General features: G+C 49.2%; 1 protein-coding gene across 1 annotated transcript; it reads right to left on the bottom strand.

Moving 5' to 3' along the window:
• Nucleotides 1-1,211: 1,211 nt before the first annotated feature.
• Ccdc177 (coiled-coil domain containing 177) lies at nt 1,212-3,347 on the bottom strand. The gene has a single exon (XM_042692470.1). It carries the CDS (start codon nt 3,345-3,347, stop codon nt 1,212-1,214), a length of 2,136 nt encoding a protein of 711 aa, XP_042548404.1.
• Nucleotides 3,348-15,960: the final 12,613 nt, after the last annotated feature.

Here is a 15,960-nt window from a genome sequence, read left to right as displayed (position 1 = left end):
TGGCCGATGGGAAAGTTGAGGCACCAAGAAACCACTTACATACTTTGTTATAGACGAGGGGGTATGGGAATTTTAGGGAAAGACCTTCTTTTTTCTTGGGAAGGGGAAACACACTACCAGCAATAGCAAGCACAATTCTCAAGAGAAAATTCCAACCCTGTTAGCCACCACAAGCAAGCAGCCAAGGATCACTTAATCAGCCTCTGAGTGTGGAACTGATTCCTTCACAGAGGGAATCCTTCAAATTCTCTGGGGCCCACCCTCAAGACTGCATTGAGGGCTGGAGCTTGAGGCAAGAATGGCCTGGGCAGGCACATAAGGTAGCTCTTCACTGTCTATAGGAGCCAGCCCACACTGGAAGGTGGGCATCAGATACTGCCTCCTCTGAAATAAATCACCCTGCAAGGACGCTTCATGGGGAAGAACACTGCTGCCTAAAGAAACCACCACTCCAAAGTCTGTGACTTCCATTAAAGCTAAACAGTATCACCAAACCAATCCATTTCCTGTGCCACATGGAAGAATAGAAGAAAGGGGGAGGGAGGGAGAGAGAGGGAGGGAGGGAAGAAGGGGAGAAAGAGAGAGAGAGAGAAAGTGACCATTATCAGCAGATGATTGTCTACAAAACCAAGACACCTCAACTGGAAAACTATGGGAACTGGATAATTGCTCAGATGTCCGATTATTGGACAAGCATACAAAGCCAGTCGCCTTTTCCATCACTTGTGCATGGCCTGACATTTTTCAGGAGCTGTGCTTTTTTGGGAGGCCTCAGGCTTTGTACAATTTGTCCTATTTTGAAAGATGGAAGTGAGTCACAGAGATGGCCCCTCGGCTGCCACCACTCAAAAGTTGTCTCAGACACCCAAATCCGAAAGATGCCTGGGGCGATCGCGAGCAGGGATTTTTCACCTCTGTGCTTTCTCCTGGGGAGCCCCTTCCTCCTCCAGAAAGTCTTATTTCAACCCAAAGACGCATAGGGGAAGAGGGTTGGCAAAGGCAGATGTTGGCAGATTGTCCCTCATCATCTCCAAATTTTGTTTTTTCTTTAAAAAAGGGGGCGGATTGAAAAGTTACTCTCTTTGCTTCATTGGTTAGAAGCCTAGAGAGTCCATGATGCTGTCCCTAAATTGGGCTCTCCCAGTTTGGTCAAAGTGGTCGGGAGGGCCCATCAAGGTTGTGTGTCCAGTCTGGCCGTCCTTCAGCGGTAGTCATTTGCGATCCAGGCTGGCATGTAGTTGGGCCTCCCGCACCATGCGGTCAAAGGAGCGCGTGTTGGTCTCCTCGCGCACCTTTTCGCGCACGTGGAAGGAGGCACGGGCAGTGGAGCGTGCGCTCTCCAGCGCGCTGCGCCGTTCCCTCGACAGCTGCTCGCTGCGCTCCAGCTTACGCCCAATGGCCTGGAGCAGCTCCCGCCGACGGCAGTCTTCATCCCTCTCCACTTTTTCCTTGTTGGCGCGCTGAGTCCGCTCTTTCTCCAGCCGGGTCTGGACCACGCGTCGAGCCTTCTGCTGCACGGCCTCTTCGGCCACCTGCGCTGCGTGCTGCAGTCGTCGCTCTCCCGCTCGGGCCAGCGCCTCGAGGTGCGCCTGATGCTCCCGCTCTTTGCGCTCCGCCGCTTCCTTGGCCCGTCGACTCTGCAGCTCCTCCCGCCGAGCCCTCTCTCGAAGCTCCCGGGTACGCTGCTCAACCAAATGCTCATAGTTCTCCTGCGCGCGGCCCAAGCTGGCCTCCAGGGAGCTCCGCAGACCCTCTCGCTCCTCGTGCTGCTGCCGTACTCGGCCCCGCAGCAGCGCCTCGTGGCGCGCCCTCTCGGCTCGACTCAGCTCTCGTTTCTCCCGCTGCACCTGGCCCTCCTGCCGCTGCTTGGCGCGGGCCGCGCGCTGGGCGCGCTCCCTGCGCACCTGCTCGGCCCGCTCGCGCCCTTCCTGCAGGCCCTCTTCTCGCTGCTTCAGGTTCTGCTCTTGATGCAGCTTGCGCAGTCGGTCCTCCCGGGCCGTGCGCTCGGCCCGCTCCCGCCGCAGCAAACCCTGGCGCTCCGCTAGCTCTCGTCGCCTCTCCTCGCTGCGCTCGCACTGCTGCTGTCGCCGCTGCGCAGCTTCGCGCTCTTCTCGGCCCCGGCGACCACGCCGCTCTTCCACCTGCGCCGCCCAGGCTCGGCGGCCTAGCTCCAAGGCGCGCTGCTTCTCTCGCTCCTCGCGCTCCCGCCGCTGCTCGGCGCGCACGCGCTGCTGCTCCCACTGGCCGTGGGCCGCGGCGCGCTGCTCCAGCAACAGGCGCTCCTCCTGGTGCCGCGCCAGCATGAGCGCCGCGATCTTCCGGTCGCGCTCGGGCACCCCGCGTAGGCCGCGCTCGGCGCGCACTTGGCGGACGATGCGCTCCACATGCCGAGCGGTCTGCGGAGAGTGGCTCAGGTCACCGAGGCTGAAGCTGCGGCCGGTGAGTGGAACCAGGGCAAGGGCGGAAGGGCGGCCCAGAGGGTTGGGTGCGGAGGACGCTGAGCCCGCGGGGTAGCTGTTCCTGGCCGAGGCTCGCGGAGGCCAGCGAAGCTCCCGCAGGCTCTCTCCACTGTAGGAGGAGGACGATGCTCCGGACTCGGAGCTGAGGGCACCATCCCGCCGGCGGGAAAGGGAGTCCAGAGAGTGACTCTTCCTGCCTGTCCGGGACCCCGCGGGTGGAGGTTGGGTCCGTCCGGAGGAAGGATTTGGAGAGGTCTTTCGGGCGGCACGCGGCGCAGGCGAGGCCGGGAGGCTGGCGCTGCTGCAGCTACTGCTGCTGCCGCCGCCGCCCGCGCTCGGGGCGGAAGCCGAGGCCGAGGCGGCGGCCGCGGAGGCTGCGGGGCCCAACGGCGTGAAGAGGCGCCGCTTCTCCTCGCGCACGATGCGCTCGCGCTCCGCCCGGCACTGTTGTAACTTGGCGCGGCGCTCCGCCTCGTACGCCTCGTACAGCCCGGTGGCCACCCGCATGGAGCGCCCGGGGGCCTCCCGCACCAGGTCGGCCAGCGCCCGCGGCAGCAACTCCACTGGCTTGACGGCACAGCGGGCACAGGCCTCCAGCGAGCGGGGACTGGTGAGCACGTAGCGGCTGCCCTCGGCCTCAGGGCAGTCGAAGTTGAAGAGGTCGAGGTGCAGCAGCGGGGACTGCTCCCGCCGCCCGCCGTCGGCAGCGGCAGCGCACGGGACTTCTGCCTTGCGAGGCACCCCCGCCGAGGCGGAGGCCGAGGCCGAGGAGGCCGCGGGCTGCTGGGCGTCCTGGGCATCGGGAGGCACAGACGCTGTGGCCCCATCCCCTTCCGAGCCACCCGGCTCGGCTCCCTCTTTCTCCTCTTCAGGCACCGGGTCCACCATAGTGGAGCCTCTTCCCTTGTTGGAGTCTCTGGGGATGACAAGGAGGGACATAGAGGAATCCATCTGAGTGCTCTTCCCCCCCTTTTCAGCCATATTCATCCTCCCCAATTTAATCCTCTTTCGGATTAGGCCTGATGAAGCATAAATCCTAAAACAGACCCCCCCCTCCCCCCAACACACATTCCCAACCCGGGCTGGGCGGTGGATGGAGGGGATATGGAGGCTTGGAGAGCAGCCTCCCGTCTCCCTCAGTACTGGAATGCGGGGCCCGGGATGAGGCTCCCACGGCGAATGGCCCGCTAGATGCACCCCCTCTTCCTATTGAAAAGATCTCGGTGCAACCCGCAGCCGGGGAGGCCGGCGCTGGAGGATTCCCGGGAGGATTAGCGTGTTTGTTTGCAGCTTAGGCGGGCTCCCGTGGATGCAGCTGTTGGGGCGGGGGAGGAGAGGAGGCCTGTTCATCTAAAAGGGCATTGCAGTGAGGACCCTATTTGGCCTAGAAAGAAGTTTATGGTTGATTTTTTTTCCCCCACTGCCAAAAGGGACCGGGTGTGGGGCCCACAGGAGATGTAAAGGCTGAGAGGAGTCCCCGAAGGCCCTTCTGGGAGGGGTGATGGATTCTTGCTCCTGCCTCTCGGGCCGGGCTTGCTCTGAGCTCTGCCCGCCTCCTCCACATGCAACCCCCCCCCCCCTTCCTGCACCGGCTGTTTGCGGGGAATGCAGAAGGCGCCTAGATCTTCCTAGATGTATCCGATCTCCTTCAAATCTGAATTGCTCAATCTACCCTCCGCCCCAGTGAGGACTCGGACACCTGCCCCCAGATGCCCACCGGTTCCCTCACCGCATCTCATGGGCGGGGGAGGGCTACTAGAGCTCATCTAGCCGGGCCTCGCCAGTGCCCGCAGCTGCTAGGTCTCCCAAGTGGGTTCACTTACTCCAGGTCCAGAGCTTCGGCCCCACGCCCAGGGCTTTTGTTCGCTGCTCTCGCCTGTGCCTCTTCAATCCCTGCGCCGGCGGGGTCGGTTTACTGCCGGCTGCTGCAAGCGGGAATCCAACCCCAGCTGCCACCGCCAGCGTCTCTCCATGGGGTCTGCGAGCAGGGTGCACACACCCCAGACGCTACCTACAGGAGGGAGGGGGAGTGCGGCAAAGTCTCCCCAAAATAACGCAGCTTTGCTCCCTTTGCACGCACTGATTCTTAAAAAAGGAAGCCCGCTTCCATCCCGGCTGCATCCATCTCCACCGCTACCGTGAAGGTACCGCAGGTCTTTCGCTGCCCCTGGCGCCTCCTGGTGGACACTAAAGTGTGTTGGCCTGTTTGTTTAGAGGGCGATGTGAATAAATAAAAAAATGCAGCGGCTATCTATGATATTGATGTATATGTAACATTGAGGTACATGCACATATATCTTCTAACATGCATATCTGTGTGGATACTTACCATCAATAAAAGATCTTTCAGCACCTTAACTGGGTGAAATGAAGGGATTACTCAGCATATTTCTCTAGGACCCTGAGAAGCAAACAGACTTGATGGCAAATAATTGGGTAGAAATATGTTAACTGATTTAAACTGTGATTTTGTTTTGAAGAAAACTGTAGTTTTATTTTAAACCTGCCTGAATGGTCAAACAGGTTTGAGGCAGGCAGAACATAGGTGACTAGTTAATGCAACATCTTATGATTTACTAGTTTTTTGGTTGTTTTTTTTTTTGGGGGGGGTCCGGTCATGGGGTCTGAACTCTGGGCCTGGGCGCTGTCCCTCAGCTCTTCAGCTCAAGGCTAGCGCTCTACCACTTGAGCCACAGCGCCACTTCCGGCTTTTTTCTTTTTGCTTATGTGGTGCTGAGGAATCAAACCCAGGGCCTCAGCCATGCAAGGCAAGCGCTCTGCCACTGAGCCACCTTCCCAGCCCCTGATTTACTAGTTTGAGATAATAAAACTAAAACCATGAAGTGTTTTGAAATACATCCTCCTTCATTCCCCCCACACACACCATTTTGAGTAGTAGTGGCCATAGGAGATGGATGAGAGGAATTCTTTAAGGAGAGGAAACAAGTGGGCATTGCCCTTAAAAAGCACGATGAACTATGATGTTAAATTGCTTGACACTGTAGTGAAGCTGTGAGGAGCAAATGAAGAATTTTAAGCAAGACACAGGCATGATTTTACTTATATTTTAGAAACATAACTAGCAACAATAGGCTAGGGACTAAGAAGAAGCAGAAAGCTCAGTTAGAAGCCTGGTACCAGTGACTCACGATTATAATCCTAGCCACTCAGGAAACAATGACCACAGTTTGAAGAAAAGAGAGGCTGAGAAGTCTGTGAGACTATTATCTTCAATTAACCAGTAAAAAGCCAGAAGTGGAGCTGTGGCTCAAGTGGTAGTATTCCAGTCTTGAGCGAAAAGGCCAATCAAGAGTGCAAGGAAGGCCCTGAGTTCAAGCCTCAGTATCAAGATCAACTACAAAAAAGTTAGAAAACCACTGCAGTTAACAAAGGCAGTGATGATTGACACCAGATGAGGCAGAAAGGATTGGGACCAGTTAGAGAGCTATAGTATAAATAAAGGGATGTGGGGGGAGGGGCTGGAGTTTAGAAATACAGTAAAAGAAGCAGTACTCCAGAATATCTTGGCTCTGGCATATGAGGAAGGGTCAAGGATAGCCACCTAGAAGAATGAGATAGCTATGTTTACCCTACACAGATCTAGGAGGAAGGATTAATTTGTGGCACCAGGGATAGACAGGTTACTTTTTTTTTTTTTTTATTGCGGGATAGGGCTGCTTAACAGGTTTCTGGGTAAGTTGTGTCAGTTTTGGACTAGAGCTAGGATTTAGGGCATTATCCTATGTAAGGTTCCTAAGACTGTGTGTGAGATCACCCAGGGAGGAAAAATAGAATGGTAAGAAAGGCTGCAGGACATGGATGGGGCTGCTGAGGGGTAAGGAGTCAATGGAGGATAGCAATAAGGAGGGAGAGGAAAGTGGCCTTGTGTAAGCAGAGCACTTCAGGAGATTTGCCCTATCAAATGGCTATATATCCACTTAACGGTTAGGAGGATGGGCTTAAGAGTCTATAAATCAGAGTTCAAATCCCAGCCTGTTTGTGACCTAGCTGTATGATCTACGGTATTCAACTTCTCTGAATTGCTATTTGTTTGCTATAAAATGGATACAGTACATGTCTCTGAAGATAGTTGAGTGAATCCTTTTATTTCTTTTTTCTTTTTTTTTTGTCGGTCATGGGGCCTGAACTCTGGGCCTGGGTGCTGTCTCTCAGCTCTTCAGCTCAAGACTAGTGCTCTACCATTTGAGCCACAGCGCCACTTCTGGCTCTTTCTGCTTATGTGGTGCTGAGGAATCGAACCCAGGGCCTCATGCATGCGAGGCAAGCACTGTACCAGTGAGCCACCTTCCCAGCCCCTTATTTCTTACCTGGTCCCAATCCTCTCTGCCCTTATCTGGTCCCAATCATCACGGCCTTTGTTAACTTCCATGGTTTTGTAACTTTTTTGTTGTTGGACCTGATACTGGGACTTGAACTCAGGGCCTTCCTTGTACTCTTTTTCCACTCAAGATTGGAGATTGAATTAAGTGAGTTGAAACATGTCCAACTCATAGTACATTGTACCATTTATCTAGCACTATCATGGAAAGGAGATACTGTTAACTAAATTTCAGGGAAATGAAGAACATGTCCAAGCTTTCTTCTGGTTGGGTCCTTTATACTTATAGATCATGTGTCTCTAACTGGGAGTTCAGTTCCTCTGCTCAACTTGAAAACTTTGCCTTCTATTTTTCCATTTGCCCCTGGGAATCAGAGGGTTTCCCTTATGCTTAGCTCTTTCATAGAACTGAATAGGAACAAGGATTATTTTCTCCACCAAAGGCATATATTTCGACGGGCACTCAATGTTCATTCTACACTCCCACCTCCAGGTGGCGCCACAGCTCTGCTCATCTACACATAGTTCTGGGGTCAGGCCTGGAACAACGAATGAAAATTTTAATCCCCAGAAGATTGTAGAGCACAATAAAGGGACTCTAAAAAAGTTGTTGTCATAGTTTCCTAAGGAGATGGGGGTGTCCAGCAGGTGCCACTTTCCAGGCAATACACTGCCCCATGCTCTCTTGCCACCCTAATTTCTTCCTTTGTCAAAACTCAGTTCCAGTGTCACCTCCTCGGTGGAGCCTTCCTTGGTTGACTTTTCAGTTTGTGCTGGTTACCTCTCCACTGTGCACAGAATTTGGGTAGAACTGCAAGATGTAACTTTATTATTTGTGTGCTTGCATGTGTGCATGAGTGGGTATGATGGTACGTGTGCATGTGTGTGCATGTGCTAGTCCTAGGACTTGAGCTTAGGATCTGGACTCTGTCCCTGAGCTTGTTTTGCTCAAGAACAGCACTCTACCACTTGACCCACAGCTCTACTTCTGGCTTTTTGGTGGTTAATTGGAGACAACATTCTTATGGACTATCCTGTCCCAGCTGGCTTTGAACCACAGTCCTCAGATCTCAGCCTCCCGAGTAGCTAGGATTACAGGTGTGAGCCACTGGCACCTTGCTACGTTTTTAATGTTTCATCATAGGGAACTTCAAACATAAAAATAGAGTAATCCAATAACTTTCCACAATATCAGTCTGGCTAAACTATAATTTTCTACCTCTTACCTGCTCACTTGGTAGATAGTGGTCTCCGTAAGAAGAGGAAACACATTTGATGACATTTTGTCTGTAGCTCTTGTATAGGGTATAGGTAAAGATTTGAGGTAAAGAATGGAAGTATATTGATCCCATTTCTCCACTTATGCTTTTCTCCCTCTTCTTCTTTTCATCTATGCCTTAGTCTTTAAGAGGAGAACAGTTGTGAGGAGCCAGCTACGCTAAGGAACAAGGGAAGCTTACTAGGATGCCGTCTTCCCCCAAAGCTCTGGGTGTTAGAAATAGTGTGATCCATGGAAGTAGAGCTGTGGCTCAAAGTGGTAAAGTGCTAGCCTTGAGCAAAAGGGCTCAGAGACAGTGCCCAGGCTCTGAGTTCAAGCCCCACGACTGACCAAAAAGAAAAGATATAGTGTGACCCCCCCACATACAGCTCTTCCCCTCCTCTCTCCACCCCTCTACTCCCTTTATCTCTCCCTCCCTTTCTCTCTCCCCATTCTCCTCTCTCTTCCCTTCTTCTGAAGTTATTTAACATCTCTGAGTCTCAAATGTATTGTCCATCAAAATAGGAATTAATTTGCTTTGCAGAGTAGTGGTAAAAAATCACAAACATCTCAGTTGCTTGGTATGCAGTAGGATACTAATTTCCTTTCCTGTGGGTTTTATGTTGATTTCAAAGAATTTACTTCATCCCAGGGGAGGAAAGCTATTACTCTGTACAGCTGGGACAGTGCTGTGGGTCTTTGGGAAACATCAGCTTCCTCTGACCTGGAAGAAGAACTAGATATCACCCTTGCCATATCCAAGCTGTCTGTATATGATGACAGGCCATATTGAAATGAGACAGGGATACAGTGCCCTATCCTGTCCCGTGCCTCCCAATCTACTTATCCACTCTTCTAGTCACTTATCCTTTCATGTCCGACTCCATGTGTTTGAAGGCCTACTGAATAGCTCCAAAATCACTTTTTTGTTGTTGTTATGCTTCTAGAGATGGTGCAGCCCCCATTCTTCCCCCTCCCCCGCCCTGTACTGGGGTTTGAACTCAGTGCTTCCTACTTGCTAGGTTGGTGTTCTACTTCTGAGCCAGGCCTCCAGCCATTTTTTGTTGGGTTTTTTGTTTGTTTGTTTGTTTTTTAGAGTAGTATATTGCTTCCTGCCCAGGCTTGTGCCTGGACTTTGATAGGCTTGTTATTATTTCTGAGTTTGCCCCTCCACATCCAGTTTGAGAGGGAACCTATCAGACTTCTCTGTCTGGGCTAGCCTGACACCACAATCCTCCCAATTTTAGCGTTCCACACAGCTTGCGGTGACAGGCATGTGCCACTGTGCCCAGAGTGAGAAGGGCTCTTATGAGCTTTTTTGCCTGAGGCTGAGTTGGAACTATGATCCTCTGTATCACAGCCTCCTAAGTAGCTAGGGTTACAGGTGTGTGAGTCACCTGTAACAGGCTACAACTTTCACTTGTTAAAATTTTAAAAATGATATACTTAAGTATGTCTTGCCCTTTACGCTTAGTAAATATTCAAGACATTTCCTATGATTCCCAGCCACTTTAACGGCTGTATAGTACTTCTTGTCAGGGACAGACAGTAATTTAGCTAAGGATTTTAATGATGTTTGATGCATACCACTGATATGTTTTTATCAGAATCAAGCTCTGATTTATACTATTCCTCTGTAACTCGGCTAAATCAGAATTGAAACCTAGCATGGCTCAAAGCTATGCTTATCTCTGCAGAGATATTCAAAGACTATATAACAGTCTTTGCTTTGGGAAGGGAACCAATTGCTAGAGGACATCCCCTAAAGTCTTCTAGAGAAGATCTGACTGAACATGTTCAGATAGAAGCATCCTCCACAACAGGTTCTTGTGAGTGTGTGAGGTGTAGGGCAAGGCAGAATGGAGGGAGCCATGGCTGGATGACTGACATGCTCTCTCTTATGACAGTCATGTTCCAACACATTACCACAGCGCTGGGCAGACACCAGGCTGAGACCTTAAGATAGCAAAGAGATCACTGCATGCATGTAGCTGGCTAGGTAACTAGTTGTGATCTTTGCTGAGCCCTGAGTATCTATCTCTTCCAAGGATGCTTTCTGTAAGTCTTTCAGGTGAGGCATAGAGAGGAAGAAGCTCCTTGCCAAAGTGATGAGGAGAGGTGTGGGCCCATAGGGAGACTTCCTGAGGTTCTGAGGACATCTTGATCAGAGCTGGCTTCAGGGACTCCGCCCCACCTCCAGACTGCAGTTTCATGTGACTCTGGAGTTTGGTAGACTGTTTAGAGTATATATATCTCTCATAGGATTATAATCCTAGCTACTCAGAAGATTGAGAGCTGGAGATCAAGTCTCAAAGCCAACCCAGCCTTGGGCTGGGAAGGTGGCTCAGTCGTAGAGCGCTTGCCTTGCATGCCTGAGGCCCTGGGTTCGATTCCTCAGCACCATATAAGCAAAAAGAAAAAAGCCGGAAGTGGCGCTGTGGCTCAAGTGGTAGAGCGCTAGCCTTGAGCTGAAGAGCTGAGGGACAGTGCCCAGGCCCAGAGTTCAGGCCCCATGACCGGACCCAAAAAAGCAAAAGAAACAAAAACAAAAAAACAAAAAAGCCAACCCAGCCTGAAAAGTACATAAGACTTCCATCTCCAGTTAATCAGCAAAAAAAGCTGGACTGTAGGTATGACTCAAGTTGTAGAAAACTAGCCATGAACAAAAGAACCAAGCAAAAGTATGAGGCCTTGAGTTCGAGCTCTGGAACAGGTGTGCACACATGTGCTCCCACACAATGTTTTATGAAGCTTTGTTTTAAATGCAACTTCTGTAAAGGAGACCTCAGGCACTCTTACACTGTTTTAACAGGGCTCTGGGAACTAGCTTAGTAAGTTTGTTTTCCATAATCCTCTTCCCACTGTACATTCACCTTTGAGTTAGAAAACACAATAGAAAACCATTGCTTTTTTTCTACATAAAATGGAGATATGGTGCCATGATTTCCTATCAATAACTGTAAAATCCCTGAAGTCCTAAAAACTGAAAGTTACCTGTCTCAGGCAAGTGTGTAAGGCCTGGCATTCAATCCCCAGTCCCACAAACAAAACAAAACAAACAAACAAACAAAAAAAAACAGAGACAAAAATACAAAAAGGTGTACTTACGGGATATTTGTGCCTAGTAGGAAGGAATGAGCTGGCCACCCTTCTGCTTTCCTTGCCATAGGAAAGAAGTACTCAGAAGCTTCATTAGTGACCATTTTCCACCCAATGATGCCAATTTCAAAGAGATGAGGCCTCTAGGAGGTGGTTTAAGAACCCAGGAGGAACATGAGATTCCATCTCACTCCAGCGTTGTGAATTCTAACAACAAATGATGGTGGGGATGTGGGGACAAAGAACCCTATTGCACTGTTTGTGGGAATGTAAACTAGTACAACCACTCTAGGCAGCAATCTGCAGGTTCCACAAAAAAAACCTAAACGTATATCTTCCCTATGACTCAACCATACCACTCTTGGGAATCTGTCTGCCCAGAACATCGTAAGTCAGGATACTGTAAAGACGCTTGCACATCCATGTTCATTGCTGCACTAGTTACAATAGCCAAGTTGTGGAAACAGCTCCGATGCCCTACAATAGATGAGTAGATTTAAAAATGTGGTACTTATATGCAATGGAATTTTACCCAGCCATTAAACAGAATAATATGTCATTAGCAGAGAAATGAATGGACCTAGGACAAATCACGTTATATGAGGTTAGCCAAGCTCAGAGACACAAACAGCTCATGTTTTCTCTCATTTGTGGAAGCTAGGCTAGATTTAAAAATATAACGGGACATGATAAATTATACAAAACTCTAGTCATTCACATACAAAACTCTAGTTATTCACATGCAGTGAGACCAAAGGAAGATACTCATAGGGGAGGAGTATAAAGGCCCAGTGCCTCTATGCCTCTGATCATATATTAATCAAAATGAACTATAGGAAATGGGAACAAGTTTTTTTTTTGTCTTGTTTGTTCTTTTATCTGTCATTGGGAGGGTAAGAAGGGTACAGAAATGGAGGGACAAATGGTGAACAAATAGCAGTGGTACTCACTAGACATTATGTTGAAAATGAACTATATAACACGTGGGTGGGGATAGGAAGGAAAACTGGGAGAGTGAAGGAAGGGGTGACAGTGTCCAAAAAATTTACTCATTATCCGACTTATCTAACTGTACCCTTCTGTACATTACCTTTATGATAACAATAAAAATATTAAAAAAAAAAAAAAACAGGAGAGGCCAGGCATCAGTGGCTTATGCCTATAATTCTAGCTATTTAGAAGGCTGAGGTCCACAGGATTAAGCTTAACTAGGCAAAAAGTCTGTGAGACTCTATCTGCAAAATAACCAGCAAAAAGACTGCCTGGAGGCGTGGCTCGAGTGGTAGTGTACCATCTGAGCAAGGAAGCTAAGGATGAGGTCCTGAGTTCAAACCTTGGTGCTTAAAAAAAAAAAAAAAAGTTCAGGTGTTCTGGAGAATTTGCAAAAGCAACCAGAAGTGATAGCCTTTCACCTGCTCCTGCTCTTGAACCCAGTAAAAGAGCCAGTCCTACAAGAGTTGGGAAGGAGTTTGTGGGGGGTCAGAGAGCTTTGGCTTTGAGGGGTTCTGGAGAGAACTGGACATATAGAAGGCTAGGAACAGTGGACCAAGCCTTGAGCTGGCTTTAGGAATGTGTGGTAGGAGAAGCCTGAGGGGTCCTAGGAGAGTTTCACAGTGTGAACCCTCAGGGTTTCTACAAGGGTCCCAGGCCCACTGGGGACAAGTGTGAGTATCCTCCTGATGGAGGCTTCTGAGGCCCAAGTGACCTAAGAGAACTTGGATCCCTGAATTTTATGGGGTTCAGGACTCACTGAATTGTTAATTACATAGTCTTTCTCTGCAATATTGCTGTGATTTTTGCCAAATTACTTCTTGTGTTTGTTTTTCTCCATACTGGGGATGGAGCCCAGGGCCCTGTAGGCAAATGCAGTACCACTGAGCCAGATTCTTCTTGTTTTTGAGCATTCATGTCATCAATAATCACAAAACCCATGTCCTTTTCTTAGGCATTTATACAGCAATAATTTAGAATAATCTGTGATAAATCCAGACTATAGTACTATAGAAATAGTGTCTTGGTTACTACGATCACAAAATATTTAAAGGCCCAATAAATTAGATGAAAAAGATACCTTTGTGGATACTCCCTAACACCAAAAGATATCAAGGTGCATTTCTAGGCACCCTCCTTAACTCCAAATTCCACAATATACCGCTAGAATTGAGGACAATTTCTGCCTGAGGCTGAGTATCAAAGTTGAATGTTGAGTATGTAAATCAAATCTGTCAGTTCTTTAAGCTGTGCATTCTTCCATGCCTGGTGGAAAGGCTTGGGCTGGAGCAAGTGTGTGCAGGCCTTCCTTTCTTCCTGTCTTCATTCCTCTTCTCTCCATTCACAGCCCTTCCCCCAGCAACATGGAGATCAAAGTCACTCCTTGGGCCATACAAAGCCTCTGCTGGAAAAGCCACAGAAATGCTGCAGATCTTGCTGGCTGGGGCTGGGAGTGGTGCCAGGCCAAAGACTGGGGAAGGGAAACTTTCCCAATGCTGGCTTAAGCCTCTGGAACAGATGTTGCTGTGGATTGACAGCATTCAGAGAGCTGGGTGGGCATTAGGCATGGACTGGAGGATTGGAAGACTCCAGAAGCTCTTGAACAAAGACTTGTAGACACTGCACCAATGGAGAGACTGAGGAAGGGTCAGCTGTCAAGGATTCCCAGGGGAATTGCTTTGTTTCCCCTCCTCCTCTCAACCAGGAATCCTAGTGAGTCCTTTGAAATATGAAAGAAAGGGCTCATAACAAGGAGATTGTGGGATCATCTCCCTGGCATCTCACCCACAGAGTGCTGGATACAGAATCCTTCCTCTTCCAGCTTTGCACTCAGTCTTCCCATTTTTAGAATGGAGTTTGTGAAGGAGTCAGGATTTGAGTCACAGTAGAAATAATGTAGGCACCAGACCACAAACCACATCTGCATAAAAGCCTACCTGCTCAGGTATCTTTTCAAACAGGTGACTTGAGAGACAAGGGAGAAACTTCTTTCCCCACAGGCAAGCCTGAAGTGCTGCCTCTGACAATCTGAACCTCAAGGTTGCTGAGATGGAGCAAAGAAGAGAGTAAAAAGGATAAGACTCTGGTATAGTGCACGATGAGCATGTGAACAGTACACAGTCCAGTCCCAGCACTAGGATACTATCAGTTAATTGATGATAGATAGATTAGATAGGTAGATACATACATACATACATACATACATAGAAACTAGGAGACTGGAAAAGACATGAAGAAATGGCCAATTTGTGATTACACTGATCTGCTGAAGGGCCGTTTTAGAGAAAAGGCACATTATTCCATAGTATAGAGAAAAGAGTTCAGATTTGCCATCAGGCAGCTGTGGGTTTGAATCCTGGCTTTGACACTTTCTAGCTGGTGACTTTGAGGCTCTTGTTTGCCATTTCTGAGCCTCTGTGTCCCATTGCTAAAGTAGAGCTAATGATTCCTGCCACACGGGGTTGTTACCCATGCGGATCTGCTCTTTTAACTGAGACCTTGTGTGTGCACATGTGTCATTTGTTAGACTTCTATGGCCCCAGAGCCCTCACTGACAGTGTGTCTGGGGCCTGGGTGTTGTATTTGCTGAGCCACTTCTCTTTGCTGCCGTTGTTCTTCTCAGCTCAACAGCCAGGCTCGTTCTTGGGCAGTGACTTCAGAAGCTGCAGTGACATTCCCTGAGAGTTGTGGAAAGACTTGAGTTTCACTGAAGGCTTCAAACAGGACCGGCATTTTGAGGCCAGTTTCTCTATCATGTTGTTTCCATTTATTCTTGGCCTTTGAGAGAACACTTTTCATCTTTCTAGTTCCTCTGAAATTAATTTTTTTTCTCGGAAAAGATTTCTTACCACCAACGAAGGGCTGGGCTGGGGCCCCCAGGCCGCCTTCATGTGCGCAGAGGGAGTCAGGGAAAAGGTTGGAGTAAAGACGGCAAACACATCCCTGGGACAGCAGCAGTCACAGGGTGCTACTGGCTACAGGTGAGGGGCCTCATAAGAACAGGTCATGTCCTAAATAATGGGATCAGCAGTCCCTGTGGATGGGCTTTTGGTGACAACAGGGTGCAGAGCAGGCAGCTGTGTGCCATCTGGGTAGGAAGGGGATGCCTCTTAGATCTGAAAATAGACATGTTTTCTCTTCTAGCTTCCCTTCATGCCTCCTGCCCCTTCCAGAGGCCAGTGGATTCTTGGAGTAACAACTATTCTCAGTAAGCCCCTACCTCCTTCTCCTGCACTGCCTGTTATTGCCCAGTACAGGGCCAGCTGCCTGGCATGTGATCTACACAGTTGTAGATCTTGTGATTAGAAGGACATTGCCTTGGTTTAGTGCCTTCTCATCTTGAAACTTATTTTTTTTTCCCTTTTCACACAATGTCTCATGTAGCCCAGACAGGCCTCAAAGTCTGGATTTTTTTTCTGCCTCAGCCTCCTAAGTGTTGAGATTACAAGGTAGATACTATAACCATTTGGTCTCTGAACCTGTGTTTTTTGTTGTTGTTTAGTTTTTTTGTTTGTTTGTTTGTTTTGTCCAGGTCCTGAGTTTTTGCTCAAGGCTATTGCTCTACCACTTTGAGCCATAACTCCATTTCAGACTTTAGTGTTTAATTGGAGATGAGTCTCTCTGACTCTCCTACATGGGCTGGCTTTGTACTGTGATCCTCATATCTCAGCCCCCTGGGTAGTTAGAATGTAGGTTTGAGCCACCAATGCATGGCTGAAATTTGTGTTTGATAAGTAAAATCCAGTAGATCAACTTTGGGTGTGGGAAGTGAAGATAAGACCATCAGGGATGGGCCAAGGGGAGGTCAGGGCAGG

Source organism: Dipodomys spectabilis, unplaced genomic scaffold (genome assembly GCF_019054845.1).
Source record: "Dipodomys spectabilis isolate Male_0828 unplaced genomic scaffold, ASM1905484v1 ptg000157l, whole genome shotgun sequence".
Taxonomy (NCBI): Eukaryota; Metazoa; Chordata; class Mammalia; order Rodentia; family Heteromyidae; genus Dipodomys; species Dipodomys spectabilis.
This window is presented reverse-complemented; position numbering and strand designations above follow the sequence as displayed.

What these genes read in the sequence shown, in the direction of transcription:
- Ccdc177 (XM_042692470.1), bottom strand. Translation starts at nt 3,347, where the DNA reads ATGGTGGACCCGGTGCCTGAAGAGGAGAAAGAGGGAGCCGAGCCGGGT.